At 35.6% G+C, this 17,887-nt stretch overlaps 1 protein-coding gene across 2 annotated transcripts; it reads left to right on the top strand.

Moving 5' to 3' along the window:
• Nucleotides 1-4,357: 4,357 nt before the first annotated feature.
• LOC109237386 (MATH domain-containing protein At5g43560-like) lies at nt 4,358-17,330 on the top strand. Of its 2 annotated transcripts, XM_019403693.1 has the most exons (13): nt 4,358-4,444; nt 5,320-5,537; nt 6,699-6,810; nt 9,783-9,871; nt 9,964-10,032; nt 10,119-10,248; nt 11,500-11,658; nt 11,935-12,283; nt 13,100-13,212; nt 14,253-14,397; nt 14,509-14,981; nt 15,089-15,269; nt 15,689-17,330. In XM_019403693.1, the coding sequence occupies exons 2-13, from the start codon at nt 5,360-5,362 to the stop codon at nt 17,117-17,119; spliced, it is 3,429 nt and encodes a 1,142-aa protein (XP_019259238.1). In that variant the 5' UTR covers nt 4,358-4,444; nt 5,320-5,359; the 3' UTR covers nt 17,120-17,330. The 2 variants fall into 2 exon arrangements, with proteins under 2 accessions (XP_019259238.1, XP_019259239.1); XM_019403694.1 differs by lacking the exons at nt 4,358-4,444; nt 5,320-5,537; nt 6,699-6,810; nt 9,783-9,871 and having other exon boundaries at nt 9,969-10,032; nt 10,103-10,248.
• Nucleotides 17,331-17,887: the final 557 nt, after the last annotated feature.

The following is a 17,887-nucleotide window of genomic DNA, read 5'->3' on the forward strand; positions in this document are numbered from 1 at the left end:
ACCCCAAATTGGACTCTAGTCCCATTTCATTTTAATTTCGTCTCCCTCCCAATGCTATAACATAAGTTAAAAAGGATGTTTTCACCCATGAATCACAATCAAACCATCAATGCAAGTCAAATATGGAGTATTTAGGTTATTTAATGATATTTAATAAGAACTTTAACCCGTGAATTATATATGACTTTTTCTAGAACGCAAATTCCATCCAAGCTCTCCAAAATCTAAGAAGTTCGAATTTTAGTCCTTTGAGGTAAGCTTTTTACTTGTCCCTTCAGATAACAGTGATAATAGATTACAAGTAAGTTGATTTTGGTTGGATTAACTCATTTGGTATACGTTTGGACGATGGATCACATCAAGGTGGATGAATGGGATTTTAGGGGTGGCTTGGGTAATCCCTATTTGTTTTATTAACATGATAAATGATCATAGATGCCTTGAATTGAGTCGTGAGATTTTGTGAAATTGAGAAGTGAATCAAGCTTCTTTTCTAATATGCATGCATGGGGTTGAGTAGGCCTAAGGTCAATCTCCAATTGAAGAAACGATCTTGTTAAGTTCAAAATAACACATGTAGCCTACTTTATACGAAGATTGATCGTGTGAGCACACTGTTGCGTCTTTAGTTACATCTTGTTAGCTAAATGATTGATGTAAGTGAAAGCCAACTTCTAAATATATTTTCTACTAAAGTTTTTCTCATTTATGTGTACGATAAAATGAACAACCGACTTAAAGATATTTTATGGTATACATATGCGGGGCAAGCATAAGTATGCCATGCATGTCTATGAATATATTTTTGAGTCTTAAATGTTATGAGTATCATGTAAAGTTTTTTCAAAACCTAAATAATTTGATTCTTGTATTGTATAGAATATGTATATCTTGAATAATTTGTGAAGTTATGTTTGTGTTCTAAAAGTTATGAGTATAACACATTTTGAAGTTTGTAAGTTTACAAATGATATGAGATAATTCACATACAGTAATTATGTTTCTAAAAGCTATAAAATATGAAGTGTTATCTCGGAATACACATACACGAAACATGTGAGAGTGATCAAGCTATCGAGAAGGTTTGGTAGTCTCTGTTTTTTTAATCATTAAAGAGATAGAAAATGATTTATCTATATTTTATACTAATTAAATAAGAGAAATAATTTGGGCCTAACTCATATTAGTTATCTATGGAATTATTAAGGGAAACTTACACAAATGTCCCAAATAAATCTCAACTTACCAACCTCTAGCCATTAGTCATAGACTTACCAAAACTAGCCAACAAAAATTGAAAAACCAAATAATAGGGTTCTTTATCTCAAAGAATCACATGCAAAAATCACCTTCCATATTTTTAAATATAATTAGCAACATTAGCTACAAGACGGAAAAGAAATTTCATGGACGGGGTAGCAAATAAGGTGATGAAATACAAAAATCTATACAAATATTCCAAAAATCTAAACAAAAAAGGAACTTTTTCAATGGGTATAGTTGAAATTCATTGAAAATATATAGATAAGTCAATATACAAAATTTGAGGAAGATTGGAGGTGATTTGGAGTGGTCTTGTATCAAAATTCATAATTAAATCGAGTTCAAAAAAGTCTTCTGCTACACATGTATCAAACATGTATCACGCATGTATCTCACACACAGGTATACATGGATATAACGTGATACACAATTGATACAAATATGATACATATATGATACACAAATGATACACAGTGTGATACACATATCATTTTTTTCATGTTCAGCTTTTACTTCGAATTTTCAATTCAAACCACCTCAAAACTTCACCAAATAATCCCAAAACTGAGATTCAAGCTCCTTAAGTTGTGCCCAATCTATTCTAATAACAGCCACTCAAAACAAAGCAAAAATTTGATATTTTTTGCTACAAATAGCTAATTGGCTAATTTGGCTAATATTAGTAATATTTTATCAATTGGCCAATTTTTGTAATGAGCTACCTATAAATGGACATAGCTAGTAATTTCCCAATTATTAATGCATGAATACAGAGTGCCCTTGATTTATTAATAAAAAAATTTGTTATTGGTAATATTCATTTTTAGCATTTTGAAGATATAATTTTTTCTTAATGTTTAATTTAATTATCAATTATCAATCATACTTTTTTCTTTAGACAATTTTAACTTTAAATATATTGTTGATTTCTCAAATGGGCTCCCTTTTTATGCATAATACAAAGTGAAACATTATATATATAAAAAACATGTTGGCTCATTTCCTTTTACATTTTATTTCATCATTTACTTATTTTCCGAGAAACTTTTAGCGTGGAAGGGGAAGAATGCCTTTACTTTTATTAAAGGATGTTCTCAAAGAATAAGCTGGGAATAATTACATAAGATGTTTTTTGCATAATAGCTATATAAACACATATTTGACCTTATTGATTGAGAATTCTACCAGTAGTTATTGCTATTTATCGTTCTGTCTGTCCCCAACCATGTTTTATAGGAAGGGGGTGCTCTATATATTCTGGATGGTGGACGAAATCTTCTTTCCTTTTAGAAAATTTTCTCCCACACACCTTTTTTGTCCTCTTTCACCACCAAGGAAGAAAGAATAATCTTTCGAACTTTGTAATGGGATAAGAATAATCTCCGCCTATGTGATCTTGTTCACATGGCCGGTTCTAAGCCTGGGTAAAGGAGGGAGATTGTGGTAGGCTGACAACCGGTGTAAACTTGTCAATTCATAATAAATCTTTATTATAAATAAATGTCTTCAGATATTGACTTAAAAGCTTAGACATAATAGCAATATCTTGACTTGTATTCACATTGCATATAATAGAATTTTGAATCATTCTATTACGTCTACACTTCTTCGAGATAACAACTTGAAAAGATAAGATTGAATGTCGTAAATCTACATAGTTCTAAGAAGGTAAAATAATGTTTTTAACACGAAGAATATTACAATTATGGCAACATAGACCTTTAAGCTAGATACATGTCTAGGATTTCAAAAAGATTGATGTACTATTATGAAGAGGTAGATCTATAATTTATACTTGACGGATTTAACCTTTAGGTACTTATAATAATCTCATCACACTTTTGAGGTTATAAGTTCAAAATTAATTTTATGTCATAATTTTAATAATTTTTCACATGTCTTTATACTTCGTATCGAAAATATTTTGATCATCTGAATCCATAGATTATATGCTACGTCCTCCACTTCTGCTAATTTAAATATAAATATTCAATTTAATTATTCAAAATTTAACGAAGATGGCAGGAGGAGAATAGAGATTTCAAGATGTTACACTTGGAGATTTTGAAAGAAATAAATCAAACAAACTAAAATACTTTAACAGAGGTAAGAGGGGACACAACACATGCTCATCCTCCACTTGTGGATCCAATTCTAGAGAGAAAAAAAAAACAACAACAATAAAGACATGAGTTTTGAGCCTCGCCTAGTTATAAAAAAAGAATAAAAAGACAACAAGATAGACGTAATATTTAAAACTTCGATTTTATTTGTAAAGATGTACTTAATAATTATTGTACCATAAGACTCGTTGAGCTCAGGTGCACATATATATCTAAATAATTTTAAGAAAATATAATATTGTTATACATGATTTAGGGAGAGAAACATGGGTTCACGTGAATTCATACCCTCTCCTTAGCTATGCCCCTACTTTACGATTCTTTACTATGAAAACGTTAATATTACTCCCTCCGATCCATAATAAGTGTCTCTTTTACTTTTTGATTTTGGTCCAAAATAAGTGTCTAGTTAGGTAATCAAGAAAAAATTCAATTTGTTTTTACTCTTTTACCCTTATGTGCAGAAGAGCAATAAATGCCACTATAATCATGTGCCCAATATTTAATAAGGGTAGTTTAGTCATACTAGGTAATTTTGTATAGGATTTAGTATTTTCTTAATGGGCGTGCTAAAAGTAAAAGAGACACTTATTATGGACCGGATGGAGTAATTTCTAAGACCTCCAATTGTAATCGAGTCAAACTAAAAGTAATCAAGTCGATCGAGGTAGAATCAAAGCCAACTACTCTAACTTAGAATTCCTCGTCTTATTTCTTACTAAATAATAAATTCAAATCCAGTAAAATTTTTTCAACGTTATAAGTGTGAATTCAATATTCACATAATCTCAATAAGTGTGAATTTAATTGTCAATATCTTCTTTCTCCTTCTATCCCAAATGTAATAAAAATTAAAAAAATATGGCAATTATAGTGCCTCACACGTGCCTCATTACTCACACGGTCACACGATAAAAATAAAGTAAAAATTTCCTAGCATACTATATATAGTCATATTAATTTCCTCCTTTCGGCTTTCTTCTTCGACCTCTAAAATCTTTTTTTCTCTACAGCTTCCATTCGCCATTGACAAAAAAAACTCTAATTCTCTGCTTCAGGTACTGCTTCCTTTTACATCGATCTTCTTTTTGATTAAAATTGTCACTGTTTTCCGATATTCGCTTCTGTTCTCTTAAATCCTTGCTTTGTGTTTTAATTTGCCTTTTTAGGGTTTCTCATGGGTATTTCGGGAATTTCGTTTTTTCGATCCTTTTCTGAAATTGGTTGTTTTGATTTTTTTACACTTACTTTATCGATCTTATTTCGATTGGGTTTAATTAATTAAATTCTTTACTGGGTTTTTGATAATTAGTTGATATGTTTTCTGTTTTATTTTTTGATGGGCTTTAGACTTCAATTCAATTTTGCTTGACTGTTATTGGAAGTCTGGTGGAATTAGGGTTTATTGGGAGTTATCTTATTGTGGATTTTTAATGAATTCTTTCTTTATTGGGTTTTTGATAATTAGTGTGCGTGCAAGCTGGCCGAGACATGCCAGTCATTAATAGAAGAAATTTAGTAATGGGATTTCATTTCTAGAAAAGATAATAATTATGCCTAATAGGAATTTAGTTGAGTTGGTTCTATGATAGTCACAATCTGATTCGCTCCATTTTGCCCATTATTGATTCTCAATTTCTATTGGAAGCTCCCAGTTGGGAATGTTTAAAATTTCGCCAATGTACTATGCATCGGTCTGAAGTTTGGTCAGTTAGACACCCCTTGTCGGATAATTATACTCAATATACTGGTAAAATATTACTTTTTTATACATATATATCTAAATCTTGAACACCCTTATCAAAATTCCTGGCTTTGCCAATGGGTCTGAGGATTTTTAAGATACATTAAACGCAGAGTTGGCTGTGTTGCATTGCTTTTAACTTTTTGAATTAAGTCTGTAAAGAAGTGTAATCTGCTTGTACTGGGACAGGTGAAGTTGCAGGAGCTTGGTGGGAGTTGTGGAGTGAGAAATGGCGGCTTCAAGTGCACATGAGGAGGCAGGGACAGGAAGGTCTTATGAGGGATTGTCGAGCGGGCAGCAGCAATGCAGTGAAGCGTTGGCGGAATGGAGGTCATCTGAGCAGGTAGAAAATGGAACTCCATCAACTTCGCCTCCTTACTGGGACTGTGATGATGACGACGATGGTGGTATGGTGCTTTGGGTCTCCAATTCTTTTGATCAATTCATTCAAATTTATGTTTGATAGTCTATGACTTTGTGATGTTTTATTTCTTAGTGTTTCCTTCAGTCTTTTAAGGTATTGTGGTTTCTTTATGATGAATACTTGGTACACGATGTTTTCTCTTTCTTTAGGATTTTCTTTCTATGCTAAGAGTGATATGCTGTGTAGGAGTCTCGCTGTTGATTATGGAGGGCTGGACTTATCTGCATATATTTATGTAAAGTTATCTAGTTTGCCGGAATTCCTTCTTTTTGGATGAATATTTCTTTCCTCTCTTTGGTGTAGGAGGCTAGTATACTATTGTCTTTGAGAGTCTCTTTTAGAAAGTGTTTTAATTAGTTCTTCGTATTTTTCTTGTCTTTAGTTTCCTTGTAAAATTTCCTTTTCCCTCCCCCCTCCCCCCGCCCCCCCCAAGTTAATCAGTCAAAGTAGCTTCTAATATTCTCAAATCTTCTTTTACTGTCCCTTTTCTAGTCCCTAAAGCAAAAAGTGGACATCATTACTGTATTTCATATACAAGGTCTATGTGATTTTGTAATCATGGACACTATTTCTGCTATCTTACATATAAGCAGTGATGTTAGGTGGATTGTACAATATATATTGATGGATGATTTCGTCCATGGTAGATCCAGTATACTCTGGTTTTAAAGCTACTTTCTTTCACAATCCTCTGCCTCCACTCTGTTGTTTTACCCTTTCCTAATTTTTCTAGTTCTTCACTTTTCAGCTCTAGTGAAATTGAGACAACTCTTTGGTCCTAATATCATAGTTGTTGAAAAAAGCTATTGCAGTCTAGTTGTATCTTTTACTTAGAAGATATCATAGTGGCTATTACCTTCTAAATCAATATAACTTAAAGGATATCACAGATTCATAATGTCTGCTTACTTGCTTAGCACTATCCCAGCTTCCTGATTTTGATAATAAATAAGGATATAAAAAATTAGAAGATTTAGTTTAAGTGATAGATCGAAATTGCAAAATAATGCGCCTTTTGCCTTTTGGGTTGAGATATGATGCTTGAGTTATAATCGAGAATTTTCTTTTTGCATGGAACTCTGTGCCATTCTTATTCAGTTATACCTTTGGTTTTTATTCAGTTTTCCTCTTTTATTGTCTGTAGGCCCTAAACCTTCTGAGCTATATGGGAAATATACATGGAAGATTGATAAGTTTTCGCAAATTAACAAGAGAGAACTTCGCAGTAATGCATTTGATGTTGGCGGCTACAAATGGTATGATGTTCTTGTGAAGAATTATTTTGTTTAACTTTAACATACTTATTTAGCCTCATCTATAAGCTCATTTTTAAACTGCTTTTAGAATCTTAATAGTAAGCCTCCATGTGCAACCCTATATTATTAGTTAGTTCTTGAGATTAGATTAAGAAAGACACCCTGTATCTTTATATTGATAGAAGAGTGGTTACTTTTTATATTAACTAGAATAACGATGGATCTGTTTATTTACAATGATAATGACACTAGCTCTGAGGCGGATCTAGGATATGAAGATGGTGGGTGCCATAATTTTCTTTAATATACACCTTGTAATGACTAATATAGAGTTTGTTAGGAATGTATATTCGGTTCAGTTCCGTCTCTTTTGAGTTTATTCGGGTCAACTTAATAGGTGTTTTTTATTTGCATATATGAAGATTACATCTCAAATGTCAAGACAAACTTAATTAGAATTTTATACCGGAATCATACCTTTAATATTAACATCACAAGTAAAGTCAACACTTTCACTAAGGGATTTTTTTGTTTTGTTTGTATATTTAAAAAAATTTGCACAAGTAGAATAACATCGTCAATAAGAAAATTACACCAATTAAACAAGAAAAATAAAAGAACATTTTCAATTGGTAAACTACGCCCCCATAAGTAAATGTAGGATTAGATGATATATAAATTTCGTAAAATCAAAATCATAAATTTCATGTTTTTTCTAAGCAATATTTACAAATATTCATCACAATTTGATAGTAAAGAGATTTAAATTGAACTTAACATCCATAGAATAGCACAAATTTTATGATATAATAAATAGAAGAAATTATGAAAAATTAAAACGGATGATAATCTAAAGTTCCCATTGAGACCCAAGTCTTTCGATTTTGAAAGAATAAACTTCGCAAATTTGAGACTAAAAGAAATGTTTATATTTATGGGATTTTAAAATTTTGGAGCCTCTTTTTGAGTGTTTTCGCTAGAAGTCACAGAAAAACTAATACTAGAATAAAGGAAAGAGAAATATAAAAAAGAATAAAAAGGCAAATAGGAAATTGGGAGATAACTGAAAAGGGAAACGACTGTGACAAAAGGAAATGAAAAGCACAAAAAACGGGAGCCAAATAAAGTTTAACATAAATTCGAACTTGGGTCTTACACACAAGAAAAACTTTCAAAAAGGTCTCCCAGCTATGGCATCCTTGTTTAGTTTGCAACAGCGGGTGGCAGAATGATATATTTAACCTAGTTTAAGAAAATTTCAATATAAGTACATAATAATTTTATCAACCTAGCGGGTGCCATACCTTCCCCATCCTAAGGGGTGGATCCGATCCTGCACTACCTGTATCATATTCTTCCTATTTCTAATGTTATATTAACTTATATTACCATTTGTTAGGCTATGTTGAGTCTTCTTACTTCCATTGCCACATGAATTGCCAATATGCTTTCCACCACCATTCTTCAGATTGGATCATATAATACAAGCGTTTACTTTTATGCACCAAGCTTTTTATAAATAAATACCGACTTCTAGGATGTTTCATAAGGATGTTTTGCTGTTTGTTCATTTGAGCAAACGGACTAAGTGCTAATATGGCACAACCATAAGAGGAGTAGGGGAGACAAGGTTAGGCACTGGGTAATGCAGCGCATCTGTCTCAGGTACAGAGGTGACGAGGGGTGTTAACCTGGCCACCAACCCTAACATATAATAGAGAAGTAAAGATTGTAAATACGGGTACCATACCTCAAGTAGGCAATAAAGAATGTCCAATGCATATTTAGCAGACTATAACAGCTGCCTCACTGTTACCGGGAAGTAAACTAGGAATGGTTACCGGTAATATGATTATAAGTACTAGAACCAATTATCCAAAGATTTCTATTACTTTTGTGAGATACAAAATGTAGAGTCACCAATACGTAGTGTAGTGGAGATGAAAGAACTGAGCTTGCTTGGATGCGTTTTGTTTGAAGGTACTCTTGGTAATTTTTTATTAGTCTTTGAGACATTTTGAAGACTGTTAAGATTGTTTAGTTTCTACTAGACTGAGATGGTTGATCATTGACACAGAGAGGAAATGGGACGTGTTGATAAGGTCAGGATTCTGTTAGACTGGATGACAGACCTGTGATACTCTGATTGACTTGATAATAGACTAAGAGAAAGACTTGAAAAAAGAGAATTGGCTAAGAGAATGACTCGTGACTTACTCGAGTGGTTTGTCACCCGGTAACTAAAATTTACTTATGTAAAAAGTTATTACAAATTGTATTAACAGGAACAACAATTAATCCTCTTATATCAAATGCTATACTACCTATTTTCATTTTGTGTTATATTTACTTTTCTAACTTATAATGCTACATTAACTCTTCTTATTTTGCAGTTCTTCATTAAGTGGTAGTATCATTTTAATCATAAGCTATGTTAGTAGGAATAGGATGAAAATAAGTAAAAGAGGAGAATTGAGAGTTATTTTCGTGGTTTGGTTGGAAAAATAGTTGAGGTGCATGATACCTCCCCACGTCACCTTTCTCCAACTCTTGGGAAACTTGAATGGTAATCACAAAATCGTTTTTACTACGTATTGAACAAAAAGTAAACTCTCTTACTTTCCTCTAGAAATGAATGGTTAATGGGGTCCTATTCCTGTTCCCTTCCTCTTGTCCATTGCTGAACCAAATAAACCTGTAGCTTAGTTCGAGGCAGATGCATGGCTGACTAGCTGGCACAACAGTTATATTCTTGTTATATTGATGTAGAGGTTGGTGATAGTAATTGTTAATTTGGAGTTTGGGTTATCAAGGTTGCTACTCTTGTTATCATAGTGGAAGTTCCATGGGGGCATGCATTTGCAGCAACATCTGCTGTATCATCTTATGCTCGTTACCTATTGTTGAATGGAAATTACCAGTTCATGAATTAGGAAGTGACTGACAAATGTTTGCTCCAACTGTTGCGGCAGGTACATTCTGATTTATCCTCAGGGGTGTGATGTTTGCAACCATCTCTCTTTGTTTCTTTGTGTGGCTAATCATGACAAGCTCCTTCCAGGTGTGGTAATGTTGATAGTTCATCCCAAGCTATCTAGAAATTGATGTGTTAGCTATGATTATGATGTTCTGTTCCTATTTTGGTAAGAACAGGTTGGGGTCATTTTGCTCAATTCACTATTGCTGTGGTGAACAAAGACCCGAAGAAGTCCAAGTATTCGGGTTGGTTTGTTGAGTCTGTTCTTTTTGCAATGAATTTTTTGGTTCCATTCCTGCTCACATTAATAGACAGTTGCAAATTTTTGCAGATACATTACATCGTTTCTGGAAGAAAGAGCATGATTGGGGGTGGAAAAAATTTATGGAGTTGTCGAAAGTTTTAGATGGTTTTGTTGATGCTGATACGCTCATAATAAAAGCTCAAGTTCAAGTAATCAGGTCTTTTGCAAGCCATTCCTATTTGAGACTTTTTAGATGAACGCTTGCAGAAATGCGTATACCCTTTGTTCAAATGCATATACCCTTTGTTTTACCTTAAAGAGGTTTAGCAGATGCACTAATAGCATGCTTCTTCCACCTTTTTTGTGGTAAATGTCAAAGTGATATCTGATGTATGCTTGTGTATGGGGTGTAAAAGGGGCAGCTAGTTGACCTTTTCTTTTAACTTTTGCCTAATAAAAGAGCAGCAAATCGGTTAGAGATGTGAACATGCCATAAGTATGGCATATGACCTGAGATGGACATACTGACATGAAAACTAAACATCATTGAATTGAGTTTTGCAAAATTTCTATTTGTTATAGCTTATATGGGGATTAATCTAATAAAAAGTTATACATGCACACTATATATATGTTACAAATATTAGCCAGGAAATTTAGCGATCTTTTTAACTCGACATATCATCCTTGTGATCTTTTATTCTTGTAATATTTTACTTTTATTTATTGACTTGCATATCATAGGAAAAAATATAGAATGTAAAATTGTAGGAGGAAGTGTCTTCAAATATTGTTGAGGACATTTTGTATGGTGGTCAAACAGTTAATGAAGAATTTTGGAGTATGACAGGAATTTGATGCATTTCTTGAGTGTTTTTAAAAGTGCCTTTCAACATGGACATGAGTGCAGTGCCCTTGTGATCTTTTATTCTTGTAATATTTTACTTTTATTTATTGACTTGCATATCATAGGAAAAAATATAGAATGTAAAATTGTAGGAGGAAGTGTCTTCAAATATTGTTGAGGACATTTTGTATGGTGGTCAAACAGTTAATGAAGAATTTTGGAGTATGACAGGAATTTGATGCATTTCTTGAGTGTTTTTAAAAGTGCCTTTCAACATGGACATGAGTGCAGTGCCCTTGTTACATATTGTGAAGTTTGAACCAGTTAGCAACTTAGACCATAATAGACCAAGGCAACAAGATGTCACAATTGGAAGGCTCCATTTACTTTACATAAATCTTCAATCGAACTTTTAGTTTAGCTTGAGGATGTGTAGCAGTTCTTTTTTGAATTATTCTTTCTGAGAATAGAAAGTACTGTCCTTTATAGTATTTTCCAGTAAGTTTCTCTTAAGCAGTAGCCCCCTTCATGCTTGAATGGGTCTCAAACAGTGATTGTTGGTTTGTACTGCTATGATCCTTGCAATGCTAAACTGCTATGATCTATGTTTATTGTCTGTAGGGAAAAACCAGATCGTCCCTTTCGTTGCCTTGACCGTCAATATCGAAGGGAGCTTGTTAGGGTATATTTGACTAATGTGGAACAAATCTGCCGCCGTTTCGTGGAAGAGAGACGAGTAAAGCTTGGGAAGTTGATAGAGGATAGAGCTCGATGGTCAAGGTAGGGATGTTGATATTCTTGCTTTTGGCCATGTTTTAGAGGCTTTCAGTTTTCATTGGGCACTATCGTCTACTTTGGTTTGTGCTCTCTTTTGTGTCTAGTCTAGTTGGGTTGTTGGGTTGTTTGTGGCTTATGACTCCTGGTTAATGGTTTTATGTTGAATAAACTGTGTTCCTCATCTCCTTAGGAGAAATGCTTAAGATTTTGATGTCAGTCTTTCATTTGTCAAATTTCTCAGAATTTTCACCTAACGGACTACTTGTGATGAAATTTCAGCTTCTGTGCTTTTTGGCTGGGAATGGACCAAAATTCTAGGCGCCGCATGTCCAAGGAGAGATCAGATTCAATTTTAAAAGTGGTTGTCAAGAACTTTTTCATAGAGAAGGAGGTTACTTCTACTCTTGTTATGGACTCCTTGTACAGCGGGCTTAAGTCTCTTGAAGGCCAGATAATGGGCAAGAAAGGTAAAGCAAAATATTCGGATGCAGATGAACAACTGGCTCCTATTGTTCGTATGGAGAAAAACATGTTTGTGTTGGTGGATGATGTCTTGCTATTGCTTGAGAGTGCTGCATTGGAGCCATTGCCTCCAAAGGATGAGAAAGGCCCTCAAAACCGAACAAAGGTGAGTGACATAATGCCGTTGTTGAAGCTATATGCCAGATATATTCTCATGGTTATAGCTTGAGTTGTGCAGGGCTACTGCAAAAACAGCCCCCCCCCCCCCCCCCACGCGCGCCCAATTAGAGCTCAAAGATATTGATATTCACAAATTGATAAGAATGTTACCCAACAATTGACTGGAGGTCAACATTTAATTTAAGATGTCTCTTTTTGGCAATGTTCAATGCTATCAGACTGCTCGTATTAATCACGCGTGATAGTAGATTAAGATTCTCTTATTTATTGTGTGTTCTTGGATTTGTTTGTTGCTTATTTATGTATTTATTTTCTGTCCAGTTTGGCCCTGTTATTTAGGAGTCTATCAAATTCCAATAAGTAACAGTATCATTGTGTGATCGTTGACAAGCAGTCCTTGATCTGTTTCGACACATGTTAAGCTCGTTTCCTCGATAAACTTCTGCATTTCAGCAAGAATAACAATACACCTTCTGCCAGTGGTAACTGTCAACTGGAGTGCTTTTCTGTTTAGGAATTTATATTTGAGAGAATTTTATGGCATTGGGCCAGTGAAGGATTTTATGGCATCGAAAAGGAGAATTTTAGAATCCTCTTTTTTTTTTTTTTCCTTTTTCCTTTTTTTTCTAAACACCCCCCCTCCCCCTCCCCCCCCAAAAAAAAACAACACACATTTTGCAAGCTATGTGTGAACTTTGTGGCTCATGTTCTGCATGCTTGCACTTTATCTATCTTTTTAGCAGATAACATGTATCCATACCCCATAGGCATTTGCTTATTGTACCATTGTTTTTTGTTTCAGGATGGCACTTCTGGAGATGAGTTTAACAAAGATACAATTGAGCGTGATGAGAGGCGTTTAACTGAATTAGGTCGTCGAACCATTGAAATATTTGTCCTAGCACAGATTTTCAGGTAAAAACTCTTTTGATAAATTATTTGCGCATTTTAGTCACTTAATTGTGATATATATAAACTGCTGGTTAGGTATAGAAGTTTCTCTTTGGCCTTGCTATTTAAACGGTTAGAACGTATAGATTCTGTTGCTTTTTGGTTCGTGTTTTTGCATGGAGGCCATTTCATGTTTGGAGCTCTGACCCATCTTCATGATCTAGCTTGGAATACTTCAAGTCTAGGTTGTAATTTTCTCTTGATTCCTATTTGTCTAAACTTGAGATGTATTGAGGAGTTTTCTTGATTCTAGTTTAGCAATTATACATTAATTCCAAGTTTAGTATATTTTGTGACATTCTGTAATATCATCTCATGCACAACTTAAGTAGTGTACACTAGTTGGTTAAATATACTTCTCTTATTTTGTGGCAAAAGTTAATACATATGTCGTCCAGTCCACCTATTTGTTGGATTGAAGTTAATTTGGTTTGGCCTCACGGTTGGATAAGGTGCGCTTCCAGCAAAACAAAATATCTTTTCCTTTTGGAAGTACAATTTCAGAATCAAATTTGCTCCAAACGAATCCAGACCTTAGTAGCCCTCATACAGTTATCTTTTACTTAACCACAGGAGGTCCAAGAGTAGACTTCTCTTGAATCCATTTCTTACTTCTGTCAGCTGGATCACCTAAGTACAACCTAAAGGTTTTACCTCATGTTTCTATGCATGCTGATGTCACTTGATTGGTAGAAAATAAAGGAAACCAGCAGTTGGTGCTTCGTTTCTATATAGAATCAGGTAAAGGGGAAGCTCATGTTGTATGACACGTCACTCAAACACTCATACGGGCAGCTATTATGCATATATCTTTAATGACCTTGATTTAATGTTAATTGATTCTTCTGCTATGCTGGAATGTTCGTTAAACTAACATAAATAGTTAAGAGTGGCATCAGTAACTGCATTTTCCTCAATGTGAGGTCTCGTACTTTCTTAAATAGCGGCAGTTTGTTATTCTTGCAATTTTAATTAACAGTGACTTTTTCATTTATCTTCTATAGTAAAATAGAGGTTGCGTATCAGGAGGCTGTTGCTTTAAAGAGGCAAGAAGAGCTCATCCGTGAAGAGGAAGCTGCTTGGCTGGCAGAAACTGAGCAGAAAGCTAAACGAGCATCTGGAAAGGAAAAAAAGTCCAAGAAAAAGCAGGTATTGCATTTTATATGTATGCAGGATAAGAAACAAGCTTTGGTATTATCTATGAATTAGGGCCTTTGCTTTGAGGACAGATACATTTATCGTGCTTGCTTTGTATGTCAGGCTAAGCAGAAGCGGAATAATCACAAAGTAAAGGATAAGGGTGTTGATGAAAAACCTGGATCCATGGAGCTATATAAGATTGATCAGGATGGGCCTATTGGTGAAGGAAACGAGTACATAAATGAGGAGCGAGAAGCAGTACTTGGAAAACCAGATATACTGGAAGCTGTATCTGATGTTTCTGATTCAATCGATTGTGTCCCAGAGGTTATTAATCCTGACTCTGAAGACAGAGATGCAAGTCCTGTCAATTGGGATACTGACAGCTCAGAAGTTCATCCTTCCACAGAAACTAGCTGCAGTGGGTTAAGTGACCTTTCAGCTGTGCAAAATGGGTTAGCTGGAAGGAGAAGTCCTTCCGTCATGGATGATAGCTCATCGACGTGTTCCACAGATTCGATTCCTTCCGTGGTTTCGAATGGGCCTTGCAGATGGACTTCGGCTAACCATAAAAATCCGAAATCACCTAGCAGGTAACCTTCTTTATGTTTTTTTTTTTTGGGGGGGGGGGGTGGAGCATAGTCTAAATATATTTGAAATGTTGGTTGTATTCTAAAATTGTGGTGCTTCAACCATTCAGAGGGAAGAACCAAAGAAACAAGTCAACGTCTAATGCGGCTGATTGGGCTAGTGAAACACTAAGTCAGCCATTAGATGCTGTTTCAGACGTAGGACAGCTAAGTGATAGAAGTTGCGGGGCACCTGGATCTGAGTCGCATTCTACTGTGCTTTCGTCGAATGATCAGCAAAAGATGAAGAAGGTTATTATCTTCCCTGCACTCACTCTTTTCCTTCTAAAGAACCGACTGGACTCGTCATAAAATACTTTTACCTAAGAGATACCACCTAATGTTGATGAAAAAAATTTATTTTTTGTTCTTTTCTCTCTCTTTCTTATCCCTCATTACTTCACCGCATTGCCATCATAGAACCTCAAGTTTGTTACATGGCAAACAAAAAAAGAAATGCAGGGAAAGAAAAATCTCATGGAGACTGAGTTTCGTGTTCTTACTGTTCATGTAAGCAATTAATATTCTCGAAATGCCGGTAAATTGCCTCTATTTGTTAAGATGCATATGCCTTTCCAATGAGTTTATTGGGAAATGTCTTTTCTTAGTCACCGTGATTCTGTTTGTCTCCAGTTAATACCAATTTCATGCTACTTTCTTACTCCGAGCAGGAAGTAGTAGCTTTGCAGCAGAGAAAGGCCGAGACAGAGAGACCTTCAATGGAGAAGCCGAGTGTCAAGTCTTCTCCGAGAAGCCCTCCAAAAGATGCAGGCTCTGCTGTTCAGCAGAAGTCACAGACGAAGATCTCTGTCACAAGTGATCCTGCTTTGGTTAAAAGATCGTATTCAGATGGTCCCAAGCTAGCTGATAAATCAGCTTTAGTGTCTAATTCATCTGAAACTGCAGTATTGAAAGCTGATCCGCATAAAGCTGTAGAGCCAAGGGTCAAGGATAAGCCCTCAGTGCAGCCCATTTGTATTACGACTGGGGAGTCCTCGTCTCAACAAGTAACAGTCTCTTCTACAACAGAAAATTTCAAATGGCAACAAGTGCCTGCCGTGTCCAGACCATTGTGTGATCCTTTAGTTCCTGGACCTAGGCCTGCTGCCCCTGTTGTTTCCATGGTTCAGACAACACCATCACTGGCTCGTTCAGTGAGTGCAGCTGGCCGATTAGGTCCCGATCCTTCACCAGCAACACACAGCTATCTTACTCAGTCCTACCGAAATGCAATTATGGGTGGTCCTGTTTCTGGAAGTCCGGCTAGTTTTAGTCAACCTCATTCTCCAATTTCAGCAGTTAACCTATCACATTCGTACTCTCAACAACAACCTCCACTGGTTTCTGGGGCATCATTTTTACCGCATGGTTTGGAAAGAGCAGAACCTAGCTCGATGAGACCAAGCTTTTCATATGGAATGGTGAATAATGGCAGCTTGCAGAATGGACTGCAATGGGAGTGTCCCCAAAGGGACAGTAACAGGAGTATATCTCAACATCATCCTTCTGCATCAAATGGAATTAGGAACTTTGATATGTTCAAGACTGTAAACAGTAGAACACATGATCACGTTCCTGATTCTCTGGCTTGCACGTCTGGACGTCAGTCCCAGAGTGTATCGGCTGATGAATTTCCTCATCTTGATATTATTAACGACTTACTGAATGATGATCATGGGATTGGAAGGGCTTCTATACCCGACTTGGGCTTTCAAAGTTTTAGCAGCGGATCGCAGCATCTAAATCATGGGTTCACATTCCCAGGTGATATTGGCACGCCAGCTGACCTAGGTACCTCATCAAGCTCTTGTAGGTTTGAACGAACACGAAGTTATCATGACACGTTGCAGCATAACTATTCTGGAGGCCTTTTTGATAGTGCTAGTGATATGATTCTGCAGCCCGATCCACGATTTATGAATGGACATCATATTGATGGGTTAGTTCCTAACCAGTGGCAAATGATGGGTTCTGATCCGTCATTTCTTGGGATGAGGAATGGGAATATTGATGGTAGTCACCCGTATCCTCTACCCGACTATTCAAACATGGCATGTGGTGTAAATGGGTACGGATTATTTAGGCCTTCGAATGGCCTTTGAAAGCTTCTATGGCGGAGCCTAGCCTTGAATATTTAGGCTGTCTTCCTCTGTAATAACGTATTTGAGAAGAGCATTTTGGTCTTTAAAGGAAACATTTTGTAAAGGGTGATTCTGCTTCTTTGTTTCAAATTTTAGCATTGGAAAAGCGTGGCTTTTGCTATCACGCCAGATTGAGTATTTAATATTTTAGAAGTTTGGCCTTTTTCTTATTCCTCAAGTCTGATGTATGTTGTTATCTTTGCTGTTTTGAGATAGCATTAGCAGATAACCAATATGTTACCATAAAAAAGTACTCCATCACCTAGCATAGTCTCAAGAGCTTTGGTTCAGTGGTGTAAAGTTGGGACAGTGTAATGTGTAAATTAGACCCACGTTGTGGGTTTGAACTCTGTCGTAGAAAAAGCAACAGCAGTAACGACAATATACGCAGTGTGATCCCACAGGTGGGGTTTTAGCGAAGGTAGAGTGTGCGCAGACCTTACCCCTGCCTTGTGTCAGGTAGAGAGTGACGTCTCCGATGGACTCTCGGCCAAGAAGCCATAAATTAGGAGGGAAATTGGTATTGTGGTCAACTTCAACACTTACAAAGATACAACATGAATGCAAGGTAGGTCTGCTTAATGATTTTTGATGTCACTCAATGCTCCTTTGAATACCAAAAAGAAAGAAGAAAAAGGCCTACGTTTTCACAAGACAGAATTATTTATCTTACAAATTTTATAAATTAAGAAAAAGTACCTGAATATTACAGTAGAATCTCAGGTTTTC

Source organism: Nicotiana attenuata, unplaced genomic scaffold, assembly GCF_001879085.1.
Source record: "Nicotiana attenuata strain UT unplaced genomic scaffold, NIATTr2, whole genome shotgun sequence".
Taxonomy (NCBI): Eukaryota; Viridiplantae; Streptophyta; class Magnoliopsida; order Solanales; family Solanaceae; genus Nicotiana; species Nicotiana attenuata.